General features: G+C 37.5%; 2 protein-coding genes across 2 annotated transcripts; one reads left to right on the forward strand and one right to left on the reverse strand.

Annotated features, from left to right (window-relative positions):
• Nucleotides 1-444: 444 nt before the first annotated feature.
• On the forward strand, nucleotides 445-1,362 carry LOC113465454 (partner of xrn-2 protein 1-like). Its single transcript, XM_026819993.1, has one exon. It carries the CDS (start codon nucleotides 668-670, stop codon nucleotides 977-979), a length of 312 nt encoding a protein of 103 aa, XP_026675794.1. The 5' UTR covers nucleotides 445-667; the 3' UTR covers nucleotides 980-1,362.
• A 2,881-nt stretch (nucleotides 1,363-4,243) lies between these two features.
• On the reverse strand, nucleotides 4,244-16,888 carry LOC103524624 (intraflagellar transport protein 172 homolog). Its single transcript, XM_026819980.1, has 10 exons — nucleotides 16,857-16,888; nucleotides 16,171-16,183; nucleotides 14,231-14,343; nucleotides 13,502-13,687; nucleotides 13,142-13,235; nucleotides 12,375-12,592; nucleotides 11,656-12,017; nucleotides 11,232-11,388; nucleotides 7,502-7,809; nucleotides 4,244-7,248 (listed from the first exon to the last, which is right to left on the reverse strand). The coding sequence occupies exons 1-10, from the start codon at nucleotides 16,886-16,888 to the stop codon at nucleotides 4,244-4,246; spliced, it is 4,488 nt and encodes a 1,495-aa protein (XP_026675781.1).
• Nucleotides 16,889-18,650: the final 1,762 nt, after the last annotated feature.

Genomic DNA, 18,650 nt, shown 5'->3' on the forward strand with positions numbered 1-18,650 from the left:
CGCAGCGTCGCGTCGCACCGCGGCCCCAGCTACTGGAAGAAATTTGGCAACATTTGAGTATACCTGTACGCCGTGAGCAGCGATTCGTAAGTCGCCCTACATTGAGCGCGAATTTTTAAAAAAATGTGCATTGAATAATTGAAATATTGAATTTGAAATTTTTGACAGGTTGAAGAAATTTTCAATTTTTCATTAGTTTTTCGTTTTCTTTTATATTGAAATATAATTATCTATTTAAAGAAAAAAAAATGTGCATTGAATAATTGAAATATTGAATTTGAAATTTTTGACAGATTGAAGAAATTTTCAATTTTTCATTAGTTTTTCGTTTTCTTTTATATTGAAATATAATAATTATCTATTTAAAGTTGGGCCAGAAAGTATTTCTCTGTATTTTGTAGAAGGTAACAAAATGAATAATTAATTACCATTCACAGCATTGAAATTTTTGACAGGTTGAAGAAATTTTCAATTTTTCATTAGTTTTTCGTTTTCTTTTATATTGAAATATAATTATCTATTTAAAGTTGGGCCAGAAAGTATTTCTCTGTATTTTGTAGAAGGTAACAAAATGAATAATTAATTACCATTCACAGCACACGAAATTCTAAACTCACCTGTCAACCACTCTTGATAGGTATCCTACACTTCCCAAACCAGTACCAAAATGTCTTTTGATACCACATGGGATACGGACAAGTACAAATCCAAATTTGAGAGCAAAGAACACTGGGCTCTGAGAAAAGCTTTCTTGGATCAATACAAAACAAAGTATCCCGAGGAAAAGTTGGTGTGTTATGCACAAGTATTTTACAACATGGAATTTATGGGTTGCAAATACCCAAAGAAAACAATGGACCTTGTTAATGAACTGAGTAAAGATATAGCAGGTGAACATCGAGAAGCAATGGAGGGTAGACTGAAGAGGACATTCATTGGAGCTGCAGATGCTGCTAATAACAAGGTTACTCGGAAATAATACATCAGATCTGTATCACTGATTTTGTGTTCAAGTTCTTGTAATGACCGACAAATAATGAGGTAATATAATAAATCTCATCAGATACCATACCTTTTTTTTTTGACAGAGGAAATTGTGACGAGAGAATTGCCCTGAAAGAAGACAGGATAGAAGAAAGCCAGCCATTTCATTTTTTTTTCTTTTTTGGGATAAAATTTGCCTTAGATGGGAATTGAACCCATGACCTAGTGCTCAAAAGGCAGGCACACTACCCTTCAAGCTAACTAGACTAGCTCATCAGGTACCCATTTACAGACTTGATTTTTGTGTGTTCAATATTCCTACCCACTAAGTGTTAACTAGAATTACTTATTTCTACTTGTCAAAGCACTTCCCGCCCATCAAACATTTTTACTTCTTGGTTATGAATTTTTGCAAATATGCGGTGTCTGTCTGTCCCCATAGAAGGACTTATCCAAACCTGGTCGACCTATATATCAAATTAAAGGTTTTTTTTACCAGGATCACGAAAATGGTGGTGCAAATTTTGTCCAGAAAACCATAAAGCCAAAAAACCAAAATATGAATTTTTGCAAATATGCAAGTTTGTTCAAGTGAGTAAATTTAATATTGTCAGATCTATTTATAAACTTCAACACACTTCATTTACTTGCTTGCATTTATAGCCACTCTCATGCTATCATTTGTATTAATATGAGATGTTTCAATAAGTGTGATATTGGATTTATATTTAATTTAAATAAATAAAAATAAAAAAAAAACAATACTTCTTTGGGAAAGTTAGTTTTAGCTTTGTTTTAACTGATAGAATACATAATAATTAAATATGCCTATAATACCAATTGAGGATGTATTAAAGCCAATCAAAATTTTGTAAAACTATTTACTTCCTGTGTAATATATTTTTGAACCTACCCAATAATAATATCTAGAATCTACTTTTAAACCTACTTTTTCATGAAATAAATTCTATATGATACCCTAAAAAACATCTATTTAATTTTTGGTGTGAAAAAACTATACAAGTACCTAATACATATGACACTTTGATTAGCCTACTGGAATACACCATTCATTCATAAAGTCAACAATATTTTGTAACAGATGGGAACTACTCAGCTTAGAAAGATTCATGAAGTTTTTGTAGTTGTCCTTATTTGCATACTTTTTATTTGCAAATTGAATAACACTGAACTTTGCTGAGAAACTTTCTGGGTTTATAATAGGCCATCCTGTGACAATACAAGGAGTACAAGTATCAGTGGTTTCTTCATTCAGTGAGAGGGCATACTAGGTTATGATTTTCGATTTAAAAAGAATCCTTTCACTTGGGATTTACTATTATTCTTATTATTCTCAAGTCGCGCCCACACATAGTCGACGACCATGTGGACACCGCTTTAAATACCTCAAGTTAAAAGTTACCGCGCAGTAAAAGTATTCGCGCAGATTTTTTTTCACATTTTCTCACACAAATGAGCTCTGATCTTGAAATTTGTTGTGACGACCTATGAACTCAAAGCGAAAAAGTTTTAGATAACACTTCAGTTGTTAATTTAAGACCAGTTTTAGCGTCATCTATGTTAAGCTATGCTGAGCAAGGCCAATAAATGGATGGGTGACTTGAACATTATATTGGGAATAAAGGGAGAATGGGCTCGTCTTGATTTTAAATCATTACATAAAAGTAAAATCAAAAAATCAAATCAAGAATAATAATAAACTGAATATTAAACAAAGTAGGTACATAGGTACTGATTTTCTCTAATCACGATCGAATAAACTACGGGCTAAAAAATTCCCGGAGGGACGGGCCCATATGTAGGTACTGATTTTCTCTAATCACTACGGGCTAAAAAATTCCCGGAGGGACGGACCCTGCTTGTTTAATTAACGTACTGGTTTTCTCTAATCACTACGGGCTAAAAAATTCCCGGAGGGACGGACCCTGCTTGTTGATACATGGGATGTCACACCACTTTGGATACATACCTGAGAGCAGAGATAAAATATAAAACTACAAGAGACTAACCTTGTTAGAAGCAGATATATCTATACATGAGATGTCACACCACTTTGGATACATACCTGAGAGCAGAGATAAAATATAAAACTACAAGAGACTAACCTTGTTAGAAGCAGATATATCTCATGGGATGTCACACCACTTTGGATACATACCGGGGAGCAGAGATAAAATATAAAACTACAAGAGACTAACCTTGTTAGAAGCAGATATATCTGGTAGATAGCATTGATATCTCTCTTGATTTTTTTGCCGAGAAACTTTCTGGGTTTATAATAGGCCATCCTGTGACAATACAAGGAGTACAAGTATCAGTGGTTTCTTCATTCAGTGAGACAAGCAAGGGGCGAAATTATTGCCTAAGGCAATTTATAGCGTGGACGTGTTTTTTTTTCTAAATGTCAATCGACCTTACTGATGTAGTATAAGTAAACCTTCCACCAACCTTGTATAGTAATGTATAGGTTACCTTTTCATGTACCAAACACATAAAGATACATTAATAGTAAAATCAGCTGCTTTTAAGAAATCTATCTACATAGGACAGAAGGTATGTAGGACAAGGAGTCCAACATGCGCTGTTCAATAGTTACATTCTTTTTTTCTACATGAAAAAAAAAGTTCGACTCCAAAAAGCTCGAGAGAGGAAAAAATCCCTTTTTCATCTCGTTCCTTCCATTCCAATCTGATTCGACCTACACTTTTTCCCTCCCCTTTGAACGGAAAATCCCCCGCAATCTATCTACTTAGGACAGAAGGTAGTACCTATGTAGGACAAGGAGTCCAACATGCGCTGTTCAATAGTTACATTCTTTTTTTCTACATATAAAAAGAGTTCGACTCCAAAAAGCTCGAGAGAGGAAAAAATCCCTTTTTCATCTCGTTCCTCCCATTTCAATCTGATTCGACCAAGGAGCTTAAAGTAGGGGAGGGATAGTAAAGAAAAAAAACCGTACTTGTTTACATTTGAGCGGCGGCCATATTGTGTCCTCTTTTCAAGGAGCTTAAAGTAGGGGAGGGATAGTAAAGAAAAAAAACCGTACTTGTTTACATTTGAGCGGCGGCCATATTGTGTCCTCTTTTCTGAAAAGATTCGCTTGTGCCGTATAAGAACATACATATTTTTTTCAATTTGAAAGCGTTTGTTATCAATCTCCTCGTTATTATTTTGATTCTTAATAACATCAAACAACATATTCCTCAGAGAAATTATTAAGTTGACATTTTCATTTGAGTCATTTAGAATGCAGTAAGCTGTTTGTTTGTAGATATTGTTTATCAATCTCCTCGTTATTATTTTGATTCTTAATAACATTAAACAACATATTCCTCAGAGAAATTATTAAGTTGACATTTTCATTTGAGTCATTTAGAATGCAGTAAGCTGTTTGTTTGTAGATATTGTAAAACTGTGGAATATTTGGTGTACCATATTCATTAAATAATTGAGTCAGTTGTGCGTACTCCTTGTTTTTTATGAGATGCATTGCATACAATGCCATGTATTTATGAAGCAAATTGGTGTTGATATTCTTAGCTTTGTCTAAACACTGATTCCATTGTCCTTGTTTCATCAACATATCTAATGCTGTGTTGATATCAATTTCAGAAAGCATATCTGCATCCCCGTTTTTCTTTAACCATTCTTTATATTGATTCTCTACGTATGACAGATATTCAGGTTTCAACTCGGCGCATAACTTTCTAGCTTTATTCCAGTTTTGAGTGTAAATAAATATGTCTACTGCTTCCTTCACCATGTCGATGTTGAGATATACTCTTACAGCCAAATCATATTGTTTGAATTCCATCAATTTGGGTACCAAACTCGGTAGGATCTTGTAACTTTGATCATGATTGAGATACTTGAGTGTCAGTTGCGTCACTTCATTCAGTATCTTTACCATTAAATTGACATCTACGTTCTTGATTTTCAGGTAACATTCCACGGCGTTGTAGAACTCACCATTCTGCTCCCATTGCCTGGCTTGTGTTATTAAACTGTGAATGTCCTTAGAAATGTTTGTGTTGATTTCCTTTTCGTATTCTTGCTGAAGAAGAGGTAATTTACTCGGGACATATTCACCACACACACGAAGTGCATCATTCCACATGTGGTTCATTTTATATTTCTCGATTATTAGATCAACTTTGTGCGCTCGAAGTAGCAAGGTTTCAAATTTACTAAAGTTCTCATTTTCAAATTCACATTTTGATTGATTAAGAAGGATGTCACCTATTGATGTTGGGTCATGCTCATTTGCGATTCTCTCTGCGTTTTCCCAATCTTGATTGTGGATATACATGCTAATAGCTTCTTTGGGTTTATTTGCTTTTATAAATTGTGTTTCTGCCTCATTGAATTGACCATTATCCTCTAGTACCAGAGCATATTTGTAATGTACTTCCTCCAATTTGGATTTCATACCAATTTTTGCAAGCTCAAAGGCAAAGTCGAATTGATAAGTATCACACGCATTGCTAATACAGGATTCTAACAAGGACAGTCTGTTTAACAAACGAACGGCCGAATCTCCACCCAGAGACTTTGCCCACAAGTACACAACTGGTTCCACAGCCTCCTGACCTCCATTGCTGAGCGCTATGCGGTATGCATCTTCCCACAAGTTGAGACTTCTGTACATCTTAATAGCAAGCTTCCATTCGTTGCAATCCAGATAATACTTTTCAGCTTGTTTGTAGTTCTTGCTCTCTTCACATTCCTGAGCCAGATGTAGGAGTGTCGTGTCTAAAAGGTCTGGGTGGTAATTCCGGACAAGCTTGATCATATTCTCATACTGCCTTTGGTTTTTGAACATTGAAATGGCGAGATCAGGTTCACCTATAATCAAGTAAAGCCGCTCAGCTTCTTTAAATTTATTTTCTTCTTCTAGTTGCTTACATTTCTGAATGAAAGTGGCTTTTATTTCGCCTACATTGAGGTGCTGCTCGGCAATAGCATATGCTTTTTCCCATTGTCCTGTCTGATGGTACATATCCACTATTTGTTCATGCATGTCACAATGTGAATAAATCTTCTCAGCGGTCTTATAATCTTTTACTGTTTTGAAGTGCTGAGCTAAAGTTTTTACATGCTGAGCAATATCTTGTTTATTGGTGATTACTTGTAAAATTTGAACTGCTTTCTTCCATTGTTTTGCTTTAATTGATGTGTCTAAAGCTTTGTTATTCTTACCAGCTTCAATATAGTGATTGATAGCGGCGTTATATTGTTTGTTCTCGATCAAGTGATCTCCCCACTCTTCTTCCAAAGCTGTCACATTCTTCGGATTAATTTTTCGTGTTAGATCAATACACTTGTCATACACTTTTCCTTTCCTGTAACATTCCAGAGCCTTTTCATTTTCGTTAGTGAACTCATATATCTGACCTGCTTTTATGTAGCTCTCATTTTTAATTAAACCTTTTACGATTTGTGATACAACGTCATGGTTCTCGAGTAGGTATGGTTCATTTTGGACAAGGTTGCATGCTTTTGAGGTGAAGTTAGCTTTTAGGTAGTAGTTCAAGGCCGTTTGATGATCTCCCTCTTTCTCATACAACTCGCCTGCTTTGTCCTCCTGTCTTGTATCTGTCAGCCATTTGATATATTTCTTTTTTAGTTCATTGTACTCGTAATTGTTAGTTTCTGCCAAGGAAAGAGCATCCTCCCACTTGTATAGTTTCAAGTACATGTCAATTGCTTTGTGAATCTCATTGTTTTCAAGGTAAATACCTTCAGCAACTTTGAACTGTTTGTTCAGTATTGCCATTCGCGCCCATAGTTCAGGACACTGCAAAGGATCGCCTATATTGTTTTCTTTGCTCCATACTTCTCCTATCTTGATTGTTTCTCGTAGGAAATGTGTCGTTGAGATGTCACCTAGCGCTGCATAACAGATCTCAGCCACATGTAAGTTGTGCAACTGTATAGCCACCTCAGCCAAGTTTTGCCACATTCCTTCTGCTTCTTTCTTGTTAATACCAAGACTTTCTAAATAGAGGATAGCTTTTCCAAAGTCACTGTCATGTACTGCAGTTCCAAATTCGATGAGACTTTCATCTAATTCATAACCGAGTTGATGGTTACCATCTTGTGTGAGAATTTCAGACTGACCATTTTCTCTAATAACATCTATGATATCACCTCGCACGGGAAATTGTGTAATACGGTCTGGTGTATCAATGTTGTACCAAACGCAGGCATTATGTCGAGACTGAGCCACTACGACATCGCTCCCTGAAACAAGGAATAATCCATGTAAATTTGCTTTTTTTTAAACTTTTTTTAAACAACCACAAAAAAACACAAATTTTTCTATTTGGGTTCCCTAATACACAAGGAGGCGTAGGGATAACTAAAAATTTCACGATTCTAAGCATTCCAAAGTAAAATTTCATGTATGCATGTGTATAATCTTTCCAAATTGCTCATTCATAAATTTATAAATCGTGTACCATGATTAACTTTCAGGGAATCGAATCTGTCCTACCTGGCAACCATTGCACGAAAGTGCAATAGTTGAGAATGTTGTGCTTCTCAGATGTACGAATATCCAATAGGGTGAGCCTCATCTTCTTGTCTCGGTATAACAACTTGTGTGCAGTCTCGTTCAACTCCAGCCAATCTATCTTCGAGTCATGATTAATGTGAAGTGTGGGGAGATTGGTGATCAAGTCAATTACACAAATTGTGTGCAGATCCAACAGGTATGCCAACTTCTTGTTTTCTTGTTGAGAATGAACTTGCTTTCTTTCGTTCAATCGGACGCTTATCAAATGAGGATTCATAAATTCCGTCCTGGAGATTGAGAAAAATGAACTATTTAATTGTCTTCGCACTAAAAGGGGAACCTCTTAGTTATAATTATAGAAATATGTCTAGTAGAGCGGTCACACTTTCTTCACTTAGCGGGGCGGAGCGCTACCGCGCTCCTTAATAAGAAACAATAGTGTTTATACTGACCGCATAGAACTGAAAAGTCCCTTTAGTGTGGTCAAATTCTCAAATTATATTTAGGATAAAATTCCATACCTCGGCTGGGATTGAACACACGCCCTCATGTTTGCCAGGCGAGCGTCTTGACCGGTACACCATTGACTCACCGAGGCAGGCATCAAGGCAACAATTATCATAAGTTATGAAACATAAAAAAAGACCATTCATTCTATAGCCGTCTTGTAAAAAAAGCTGATAATTCGTTTGTTGTCAGTAGGATGTCTTGGATCAAAATAAATTCGGAAATTACAGTTACCACTACAACTTATTGTTTTGCCTGCGAGCATCCGAAGGCCAAAAAGTTGATGGTCAAGTTTTCATTCTATAGCCGTCTTGTAAAAAAAAGCTGATAACTCGTTTGTTGTCAGTAGGATGTCTTGGATCAAAATAAATTCGGAAATTACAGTTACCACTGCAACTTATTGTTTTGCCTGCGAGCATCCGAAGGCCAAAAAAGTTGATGGTCCATTCTGGGAACTCAGCTCTATAAGAGGCCTAATTTAGAATGTCTATCAAATTTCAGTCCAGTCTTACCTGCGCCTCTACTATGGTTTGTAAGTATTTCAGTTGCATTTCTTCTTCTTGTTGTTTCTACCTCCAAGGCAAAGTTCATTTAAAGCTCAAAATCATAACTAGAAAAAACTATTGTTATCACTTCAGTATGACGACTACAACAGATAGAAAATCCACCTTTACCACTCTACACAAGAGAGTTGTTTTGTTTACAAGTTTGGTTGCCATGGAGATATATTTCTCCTTTTTGACGTAGGCAGGCGTGACGTTGCGCGTAGCTTTGAGCTCTAAACGGTCGCGCGCCTACCGACAGCCGGCATGCAGTCCCGGCACGCTTGATTTTTGTAGGGAATGGAATCATAACTAGAAAAAACTATTGTTATCACTTCAGTATGACGACTACAATAGATAGAAAACCCACCTTTACCACTCTACACAAGAGAGTTGTTTTGTTTACAAGTTTGGTTGCCATGGAGATATATTTCTCCTTTTTGACGTAGGCAGGCGTGACGTTGCGCGTAGCTTTGAGCTCTAAACGGTCGCGCGCCTACCGACAGCCGGCATGCAGTCCCGGCACGCTTGATTTTTGTAGGGAATTTTTCAGGAAAGTCCCTTTACTCCCACAGTCTAAACAAGGTCTTACCTATACCTCCTATACCTATGTAAATAAATAAATGCCTTTTTACCTACTCAAAGATCATTCATAGATGACTAGATGAGATATGTTTATGCCACGGATGTAGGGAATTTTTCAGGAAAGTCCCTTTACTCCCGCAGTCTAAACAAGGTCTTACCTATACCTATGTAAATAAATAAATGCCTTTTTACCTACTCAAAGATCATTCATAGATGACTAGATGAGATATGTTTATGCCACGGATAGGCAAAAGGGGAAGACCGTAACATAACACATAGGTATACCTACTTACAGGTATTATATGTTGCCGTAACAAATTGTGTATTGATATTTAAAGGTCACGGTCAATGTACGTATACTTGTGAGTAACTTGAAGTGCATGGTTACATACCTCTGAAATAAAGTCCGAGTCATTATGATAGTATAACTATTTTTATGAGATAAAGTGCCGAATGATCAAATGGTTAAGTATTCAAAAGTCCATAGGGGGTCTTGATTTAACGTTCTTCGTTGTTTTATTGAAATAATGAAATTGAAAAAAGATAGATAGGTAGATGATACCCAATATTATTAGATATATCCTCAAGACAATACATTATGTATCTCCTTTTAAAATTGTGCCGGCTCAGAACTGGAAAGATAAATTAATTTTAATAGGTATATCTATTTTTCTACCAGAAAAACTAATACCTTAATGTGAAACTTTTGATTTTGACAGCTAGAAAAGGAGTAGACAGAGCCCCTGCCCCTGCATACTGGATATAATAATGCAACGTGCAATGTATCATTGAGACATTCATATCGATGTAGGTGCAACCGAAAAGGTTTGTAAGCAGAAAAGATTTTGTCCAATAAACAGGCAAGTTAGGAGCAAAGATCGATTTATTTGCTCCTAACTTGCCTGCTTCTTGGAGGTAGTAGTTTGAGTATACCTCTTTAGAGAGAATATTAAGGAAAGCGGTAGCTCTCTAACCCTGAAAGTCAAAATATGAGGGAGCTACCTAAGAGAATAATAAACAGCAAGCACAGAATGCTGATTCCACGTAAGTAATTGTAAATACAAAAGAGTTCTCGCTACTAAATAACGATCGTTTCCCATGATGGCAACATCAGTAATCTCATACCCATATTGAGACTTGAGTATGACACCTCTTCCTTTGGACTCGCCACTCAATGGTTTGACCAGAACTTGACTGGGGCTCACGTAGATCATCTCGAATTTGCCTTTCCAAATAGTTCTCTTGAGGACGCTCTCAAACAGCTCGACAGAGCCACACAAGCCGCCGCAGGCGATTCTCGAGCCGTCGCGTTTCCATGACAACGCCGAGATTGTGTACAGATTTGGAATGGTTTTGTTAGGCTGCTCCTCCCAGACCGACTTGCTGGGAGACCACGCAAACAGTTTGATGCTGGAAATAGGGTGATTACAATTTTTTGGAGGATAAATTGGTGTGCCGAGTGTACCTTGTTCGACACTTAAATACATACTTTACCTAGGTCTGAATAAACGATTGTGTTTATTCAGAAATAAATAGATTGAATGACCAAGCCAAATTTGCTCCCAAGCTCCTTTTTTCATGCCCTTGCAACAAGTACTCACTTTGCATTAACAATACCTGTCCACTAACTTGCCTGCTTCTTGGAGGTAGTAGGTTGAGTATACCTCTTTAGAGAGAATATTAAGGAAAGCGGTAGCTCTCTGACCCTCAAAGTCAAAATATGAGGGAGCTACCTAAGAGAATAATAAACAGCAAGCACAGAATGCTGATTCCACGTAAGTAATTGTAAATACAAAAGTGCATTTTTTTTTTCTTAGCAATAGCTATCTTCTAAATATTACCTATTATATTGTTCAGAAAAAGTTCTGTATTCTTGTATGGTTAGATAAAAAAGAAAAAAGAGAGATAGAGAAACTAACCGGAACTTGATTGACCTTCAAACTTTGGAGGTGTGTCCTTTTACTTTGAAGGTGAACCAGAAATTAGATTCCATCAAGATTTTTTTTTATCTCTCTGAAAAAAGACCAGAACTGTTGAGCCAATAGTCTTATTATACTACGGGCATGAAATCTTACCTGACGCAAGTAAGGATTTCATTGTTACCATACTCGATAATGCTTAACTCTCCAGCATTGAACACCAAACATACCGTTACGTTGTCAAAATAGAACTTCTCATTTCGGCCTGAATCTGGCCACAAAACTTCTGACAGTAGATTCCGATGCAGATCACCTGGAATGTCAAAATAGGCATACTAGGTTATGATTTTCGATTTAAAAAGAATCCTTTCACTTGGGATTTATTATTATTCTCAAGCTGCGCCCACACATAGTCGACGACCATGTGGACACCGCTTTAAATACCTCAAGTTAAAAGTTACCGCGCAGTAAAAGTATTCGCGCAGATCCCCAAAATTCCTATACATGTTAAATCCTTAAGTTTCTTTAAAACTAACAAAAAGTCTTGGCTATCAGTAAACCACTTAAGGCTCCAACTTACCCAAGAGAAGAGTGTCTGGAGTTCTCGCTACTAAATAACGATCGTTTCCCATGATGGCAACATCAGTAATCTCATACCCATATTGAGACTTGAGTATGACACCTCTTCCTTTGGACTCGCCACTCAATGGTTTGACCAGAACTTGACTGGGGCTCACGTAGATCATCTCGAATTTGCCTTTCCAAATAGTTCTCTTGAGGACGCTCTCAAACAGCTCGACAGAGCCACACAAGCCGCCGCAGGCGATTCTCGAGCCGTCGCGTTTCCATGACAACGCCGAGATTGTGTACAGATTTGGAATGGTTTTGTTAGGCTGCTCCTCCCAGACCGACTTGCTGGGAGACCACGCAAACAGTTTGATGCTGGAAATAGGGTGATTACAATTTTTTGGAGGATAAATTGGTGTGCCGAGTGTACCTTGTTCGACACTTAAATACATACTTTACCCAGGTCTGAATAAACGATTGTGTTTATTCAGAAATAAATAGATCTCTTTGTGCTGCTCTCGATTGAATGACCAAGCCAAATTTGCTCCCAAGCTCCTTTTTTCATGCCCTTGCAACAAGTACTCACTTTGCATTAACAATACCTGTCCTACCTTGCTCTTTTCCTTTCCCTTCCATCTTCCACCAGGAAAAAGAAGTGCTCTATTAAACTGTTGGTATAATGGAACAACTTGTACTAATCTGAATAAAGCATTATACCTTTCCAATACTCACTTGTCGTAACTTCCTACGACCACGGCTTGGCCACTAGGACTGGAGCAGGCCACTGTGAATTCTCTCTCTTTGTAGTGAGGGGCAGTGTAGTCAAATATACGGTGCACTCGGCCATCACTCTCATAGATGGTGACTATGCGATCACTTCCCGCGGCCAGAATGTAGCCCGCTGGCCAGGACAGAGCGTAGGGAGGGACTGGATGTTGAACTACTCGGCCCTAGAGGATAAAGAGGAATTTTTTACGTTAGGCCAGCCACTCACTATCAGGTAGACCAGACATGTACAGCTGATCAGGTCCGCCTGTTAAGTCTACCTGGTAACCGATGAGCACACACACTATCAGGTAGACCTGACAGATACGGCTGAAAGGTCCGCCTGTCAGGTCTACCTGATATTGCCCTTTTAAAATAGCCCTATAACAACTACAATGTTTCGTCCATTTTCTAAACACCTTGGAAATTTTAGGCTTGTTGTAGTTTATAGCGAGCTGTTCATATTGTTCTCGATCTAGTTCCGTCATATTTACCTGTTGTTGGTCGAAATTACTTGCGTCCTATTGTTCTCTTTCTAGTACAGTCATATTTACCTGTTGTTGGTCGAAATTACTTGCGTCCTATTGTTCTCTTTCTAGTACAGTCATATTTACCTGTTGTTGGTCGAAATTACTTGCGTCCTATTGTTCTCTTTCTAGTACAGTCATATTTACCTGTTGTTGGTCGAAATTACTTGCGTCCTATTGTTCTCTTTCTAGTACAGTCATATTTACCTGTTGTTGGTCGAAATTACTTGCGTCCTCCGTAACATAGTAGCGAACGATTGACCCATCTGCATGGCCTGACAGTACTCCTGCACCTCTCACACTGAAAACAGGAGAGGCATATGATAACCAGTTTTCATTCTATAGCCGTCTTGTAAAAAAAAGCTGATAACTCGTTTGTTGTCAGTAGGATGTCTTGGATCAAAATAAATTCGGAAATTACAGTTACCACTACAACTTATTGTTTTGCCTGCGAGCATCCGAAGGCCAAAAAAGTTGATGGTCCATTCTGGGAACTCAGCTCTATAAGAGGCCTAATTTATAATTTCTTTGCTCTCTACTCTCCTGTTTAGAGTTGGTTCAACTTACTTTAGACACAAAGCTACCACAAATGAATTGGATGCATACAGTGTCTGCGTTTTGTTTGCTTTGACATGGGCCGCCTTGATTTTCCCATCTGATTGACCGTAGATAATAGGGCCATCTGCCAGCCACACCATAGTAGTTACCGGACACTGCTGGATGAATTTGTTGCAGATAACTTTCTTGTCGCCCCTGCAAACAAATGATATCCAGATATGAAAATGTCTTTCCTTTACCTATTGCTACCTCTATCGAATTTGTAATGCTCAACCACTCATACTTGGTTTTAGGCTTTTAGGTAATTACATTAATTACGGTTTCAACACTCTCTGGTTTTCTTTTTCGTTTGGTATTTCAATAAATATGAAAGAAATTATCAACTTAAAGGACTGAGGCAAATTGACAAAACTTCTTTGTTTTTATCTGAGGCACTCGTACGATCAAAGATTGGAATTTAACTCATTGCTTATTCTCATCACTGATAATTTGGAAAAAGAAAAGATTTACCAATCGTCTCCAAGTTTATAAATGAAAATTATGTTGTCTGATTGTGCTACAGCCAGCTTGGTAGAATCGGGAGAAAAGGCCAGAATTATCAACTTGAAGGACTGAGGCAAATTGACAAAACTTCTTTGTTTTTATCTGAGGTTAGTACAGCACTCGTACGATCAAAGATTGGAATTTAACTCATTGCTTATTCTCACCACTGATAATTTGGAAAAAGAAAAGGCTTACCAATCGTCTCCAAGTTTATAAATGAAAATTATGTTGTCTGATTGTGCTACAGCCAGCTTGGTAGAATCGGGAGAAAAGGCCAGACCTTTGACGACGTAACTTTTTCTTCCATTCTGAAAGTACAGAAAGTTTTGGTATTAGTAGGACCATCGGCTATAATCTATAATAAACGTCCTATGTCACTGCGACCTGGTTAGATCTTTTGTAGGTAACTCAGCACGGAAAGTATGACATTCGAACAAATGTTTGATACACTCTGTTATGTCTTAAGTGGTGACTGTATTTGCTCTAAAGTTACCTAGGTACCCAGTGTGAAATAAGTATCCATGAAGTACTACCTACTCTAGAGACTGTAGACTTACTAATACTCTCTTACAAGCATTAGCTATACCTTGATAGTTAGAATTTCTTAGTTCTTATCTCTCTGAAGTTGAGAAAAACAAAGTTCTTTTTATATCGTGGCTCCAGTCTAGCTAAATATTTCAAATTGAACTAAAAAACTTGTCAATTAGAACATAAAAAACGGAAATACGAAACAGATAACATTCAACGAAAACGAACCGCACATGAAATTCTGATATTTGGTGGGGATGTGTTGAAAATCAATCGCTGTTTGCTAACGCGGTCAAATTAGTAATCAACTTTGTTATTAAAAACGAACCGACGATATCGCGACTTTGGACTGACAAGTTTCCAGAATAATAAATTTTTCAAATTCATCTTTTTTTACGTTAATTATTCATCTGTAGATCCCACTCCCTAATCCAAGATGAGTTATCTATTCGAAAGTCGTGTGATGTTCACACGAGGTTTTTTTTTCCAAAGTTAATGTTATCGATGTGTTAGGTTTGGTCTTTGGAATTGACCCTAGTCTACCCTGATGTCCAGAGCTATGTTGATTGTTGTGAAAGTTGTCTAGGCAAGATGATGCAATTTTAAATTCAGAACCAATCTTCTCCATCTGCAGAATACCAACAGATTCCTCTGAAGTCTAATAGAGTCAGACCGTCTGTTCTCCACCCTTCACTTTTATACCTAGCCTCTTCGATGTTTCAGTAGGTACAGTATGAACAGACTCATGACTAAAGTTCTGTCGTGTACTCGTATTTTCTGCAAATAAAGGCTAAAAGATACTCACTTGAAAATTTAAACATATGTGGGTATGTGGACATGCACATATTGAATGTCATTCCATTATCTTAGTTAATACTAAGACCTTTCCAGTTAGTGTTTATCAAAAAGTATTTACAACATTGTTATTGCAAAAGCGTGCCTTGGTTATGTATTCTTAGGTAAAACGATCCAATGTGCTTTGGCATGTGTTGGAGTTGAAGATCAAATTATTACTGGCACATCTCGTGTCTGTTATACGATTGTTTAATTCAAATGAAGAGTGTTTGGTCCACTGACCATAGGGAGAAAAGTTAGATAACCAGTCTGCACTCAAGAGGTCAGGCAGCGCAGTAACCCACATATGAATTGCAGTGAGTGCCGAGTACTTACCTACAGAACTACAAAAAGTAGACTTAGTAAACTTGGTTACAACCAGAGAAGGAAAGACTCAAAGATTATAACTTCAAGACAATATAATCCAGTGGCTTTGTTATTCTCAAGATGGAGGTTTCTGTATTCAACAGACAGGCCAGAGAAGAAAATAATCTTATTGGAGAAGGAAATGATCATACTTCTGTAATAGTCATAGCCAATTAGGGCCCACAAGAGGCGGAAATGGCGAATCCAACGGGGATAGGTGACTAGAGCTGGCCCGCGATTTCCTACTTAACTCCCGGGCGCGGATCTTCTCTCGAGGGCCCTGTAGTCACTATGGTTGCTGCAAGATCTATTAATGGCCAAGACCACAATTAGAGTTTGAACTTGGTTTAAGTTGAACTCTTGGGTTAAGGAATCTGATATCAAACTTTTTACTGAGGTCCGCTCACCCGCTGACATGTCCTGTGGAGAGGGCGAATAGGTTAGGGATTCAGGGAATGAACCCACTTCGGATTGATATGTGATCCTACTAAGCAAGTGTAGTCGAAGAAAACAAAACTGAAGTTTCCTTTCTACTCTCGGAAGAAAAAGAGTAGGTGCAGGAGATACCAGATACCCACGCTCATCACTCAAGTTTCTTTATTAGTAGCCTCTGTCCCCGATATACACAGGACCTAATGTGTTTCTGTATCTACATAATGGACTAGTCAGGTATATGGTGTAAGTACCATAAAGAAAAATAAAAACAACCTGAGCGCTTAGTGACCACTCTTGAAAACTGCATAATATTATACTTACGCACGAAGATATATTATCTTGCTATATGTGTATCTTGCATTTCTAATTTTTCAAAATGGCCCCATCAACACCAACACGTTTTTCTCATTGAGTATGCAAACTGCTGATACTCAAATCAAATGAGTCTTAAATTGCAAATTTGACTTTCGACCATCTTGAAGAGAAAGAACTATTGGAATACATGTCAAATCTTCAAGGTTAGAAGGGTCATTTTGACATTTTTAACAAGACTGAGTATCGGCCACACTCAATTAACCCATAACCATGCCTTCAAAAGTCAGTCCTATTCTTTATGCCAAGGTTTTTTTTTCCGAGTTTTTCAGTGTTCAACACTTACCTGTCCCCGCCACGCCCATATCCCTGCCACATTCCCTTCGCTCCTTAGCCTTACAATGTCGAGGTTGAAGACATCATCTTGCAGTACATTAGAAGAGACGTCCGTATATTTGACCGCATATAACTTTTTACATATTGTAAAATTTCTGGTGATATTAGAGGAAAATTAAACAAGGCCCTTTGTTCAAACGATTCAGGAATACTAGAAACTAGAAATAATGTTATAAAATGCTGTTCTTGATCTTTTTTCTCAATGTTTATAATTACATTCATCAGACGGTCTTCTTTAGTTTCCAAATTCATGTTTTACGAGTAGGTATCTTTTTAAGTCGCTGCTGTCTTAGCTAATACTTACATTGAATTACATGAGTCTCGCTCAAGGCCCTTTGTTCAAACGATTCAGGAATACTAGAAACTAGAAATGTTATAAAATGCTGTTCTTGATCTTTTTTCTCAATGTTTATAATTACATTCATCAGACGGTCTTCTTTGTTCGGACTTTACAAATACATGAAGTTAATATGATTAGGTTTAAACCTAAATTACCTAAACAAGTTTCCAAATTTATGTTTTACGTAAATGAAGCTTAGGCTTATTGAATCCATTGCTTTATTTGTAAAGTTATTACTGGTAGGCACAAGCTTGTAAGAGTTGTAAGTAATTTGTAATTTTCATTAATGCAACTCAACAACTTGAAGTTATGTACAATAGTAGGCAGGTATATCCACTAATTGGTATGCACGTATACATAAGTATAGATATTTACTAGAGTAGTTGAGAAAATCAATTATCAACAAGTGTATGTTTTACGAGTAGGTATCTTTTTAAGTCGCTGCTGTCTTAGCTAATACTTACATTGAATTACATGAGTCTCGCATTACAAGTCAAGTCCTGAGGCTCAAATCCTTTATTGTATTTTGACGAGCCCCCGTAGCTTCAACTTTAATTAAAGCTGCAAAAAATACACCTGGGTCTCAGATGACTTTGAAGCTGTGGGCTGTGGCTAGATGTGGATTTTTCTGGCACAAAATCTGGTTATGCTTATCTTGTTTTTCTCTCTCATCGGGTTCAAGAAACCAGTTTGCACAAATGTGAGGTGTGAGTGCACTCAAGTAACCAATCTGAGGATCTGAGGACATTAAGTGTTCCTGCAAACATGTAAAAACAAAATGTTGAACCTACATCAGAGTCCGGCTCAGATCTTGCAGATTACGAGCAAAATTCAAGATGTTGCCACAATAGCTATCACCGCGCACCGCAGCACACGTCTTTTAAAGAGAGGTTTGACAGAGGGAACTGTAATTCCTGAGCTTTTCAGTCCTATTCGGGCAGGATAAACAAGGTATTATATTCTGTTCTACAGGTGTGGATTTTAACACCCTGCTAGACGAGTTTGAAAAGCTCATGGTCATCAAATGTCTGAAGGAGGAGAAGCTGGTGTTTGGAGTGACCGAATATGTTAAGATCAAGCTGGGGAAAGCGTTCTGTGAGAGTCCCTCTATTAATCTACATGAGATGAGCAAGGATACGTCCAATACCACGCCACTTGTGTTTGTACTTAGTCCAGGTGAGATTAAGATTTGTGTTTGTTTATTTTTAGCCCGTCCTTCCTTTATTATTACGATAGTAATAAAAAAAAGATATAATGGACGGGCTAATCGGGCTATTGTATTCGCTTCGGTGTCGTCAGTCTGTCTGTCTGTTGACCCGATTACATTACTTTCCTTCCTATAGGATAAGGAAAGTAAAAATAAAAAAAATCTAGCGGGGGGGGGGGGGGGGGGGGAAAAACAAC

Source organism: Diaphorina citri, unplaced genomic scaffold (genome assembly GCF_000475195.1).
Source record: "Diaphorina citri unplaced genomic scaffold, Diaci psyllid genome assembly version 1.1 scaffold108, whole genome shotgun sequence".
Lineage (NCBI taxonomy): Eukaryota > Metazoa > Arthropoda > Insecta > Hemiptera > Psyllidae > Diaphorina > Diaphorina citri.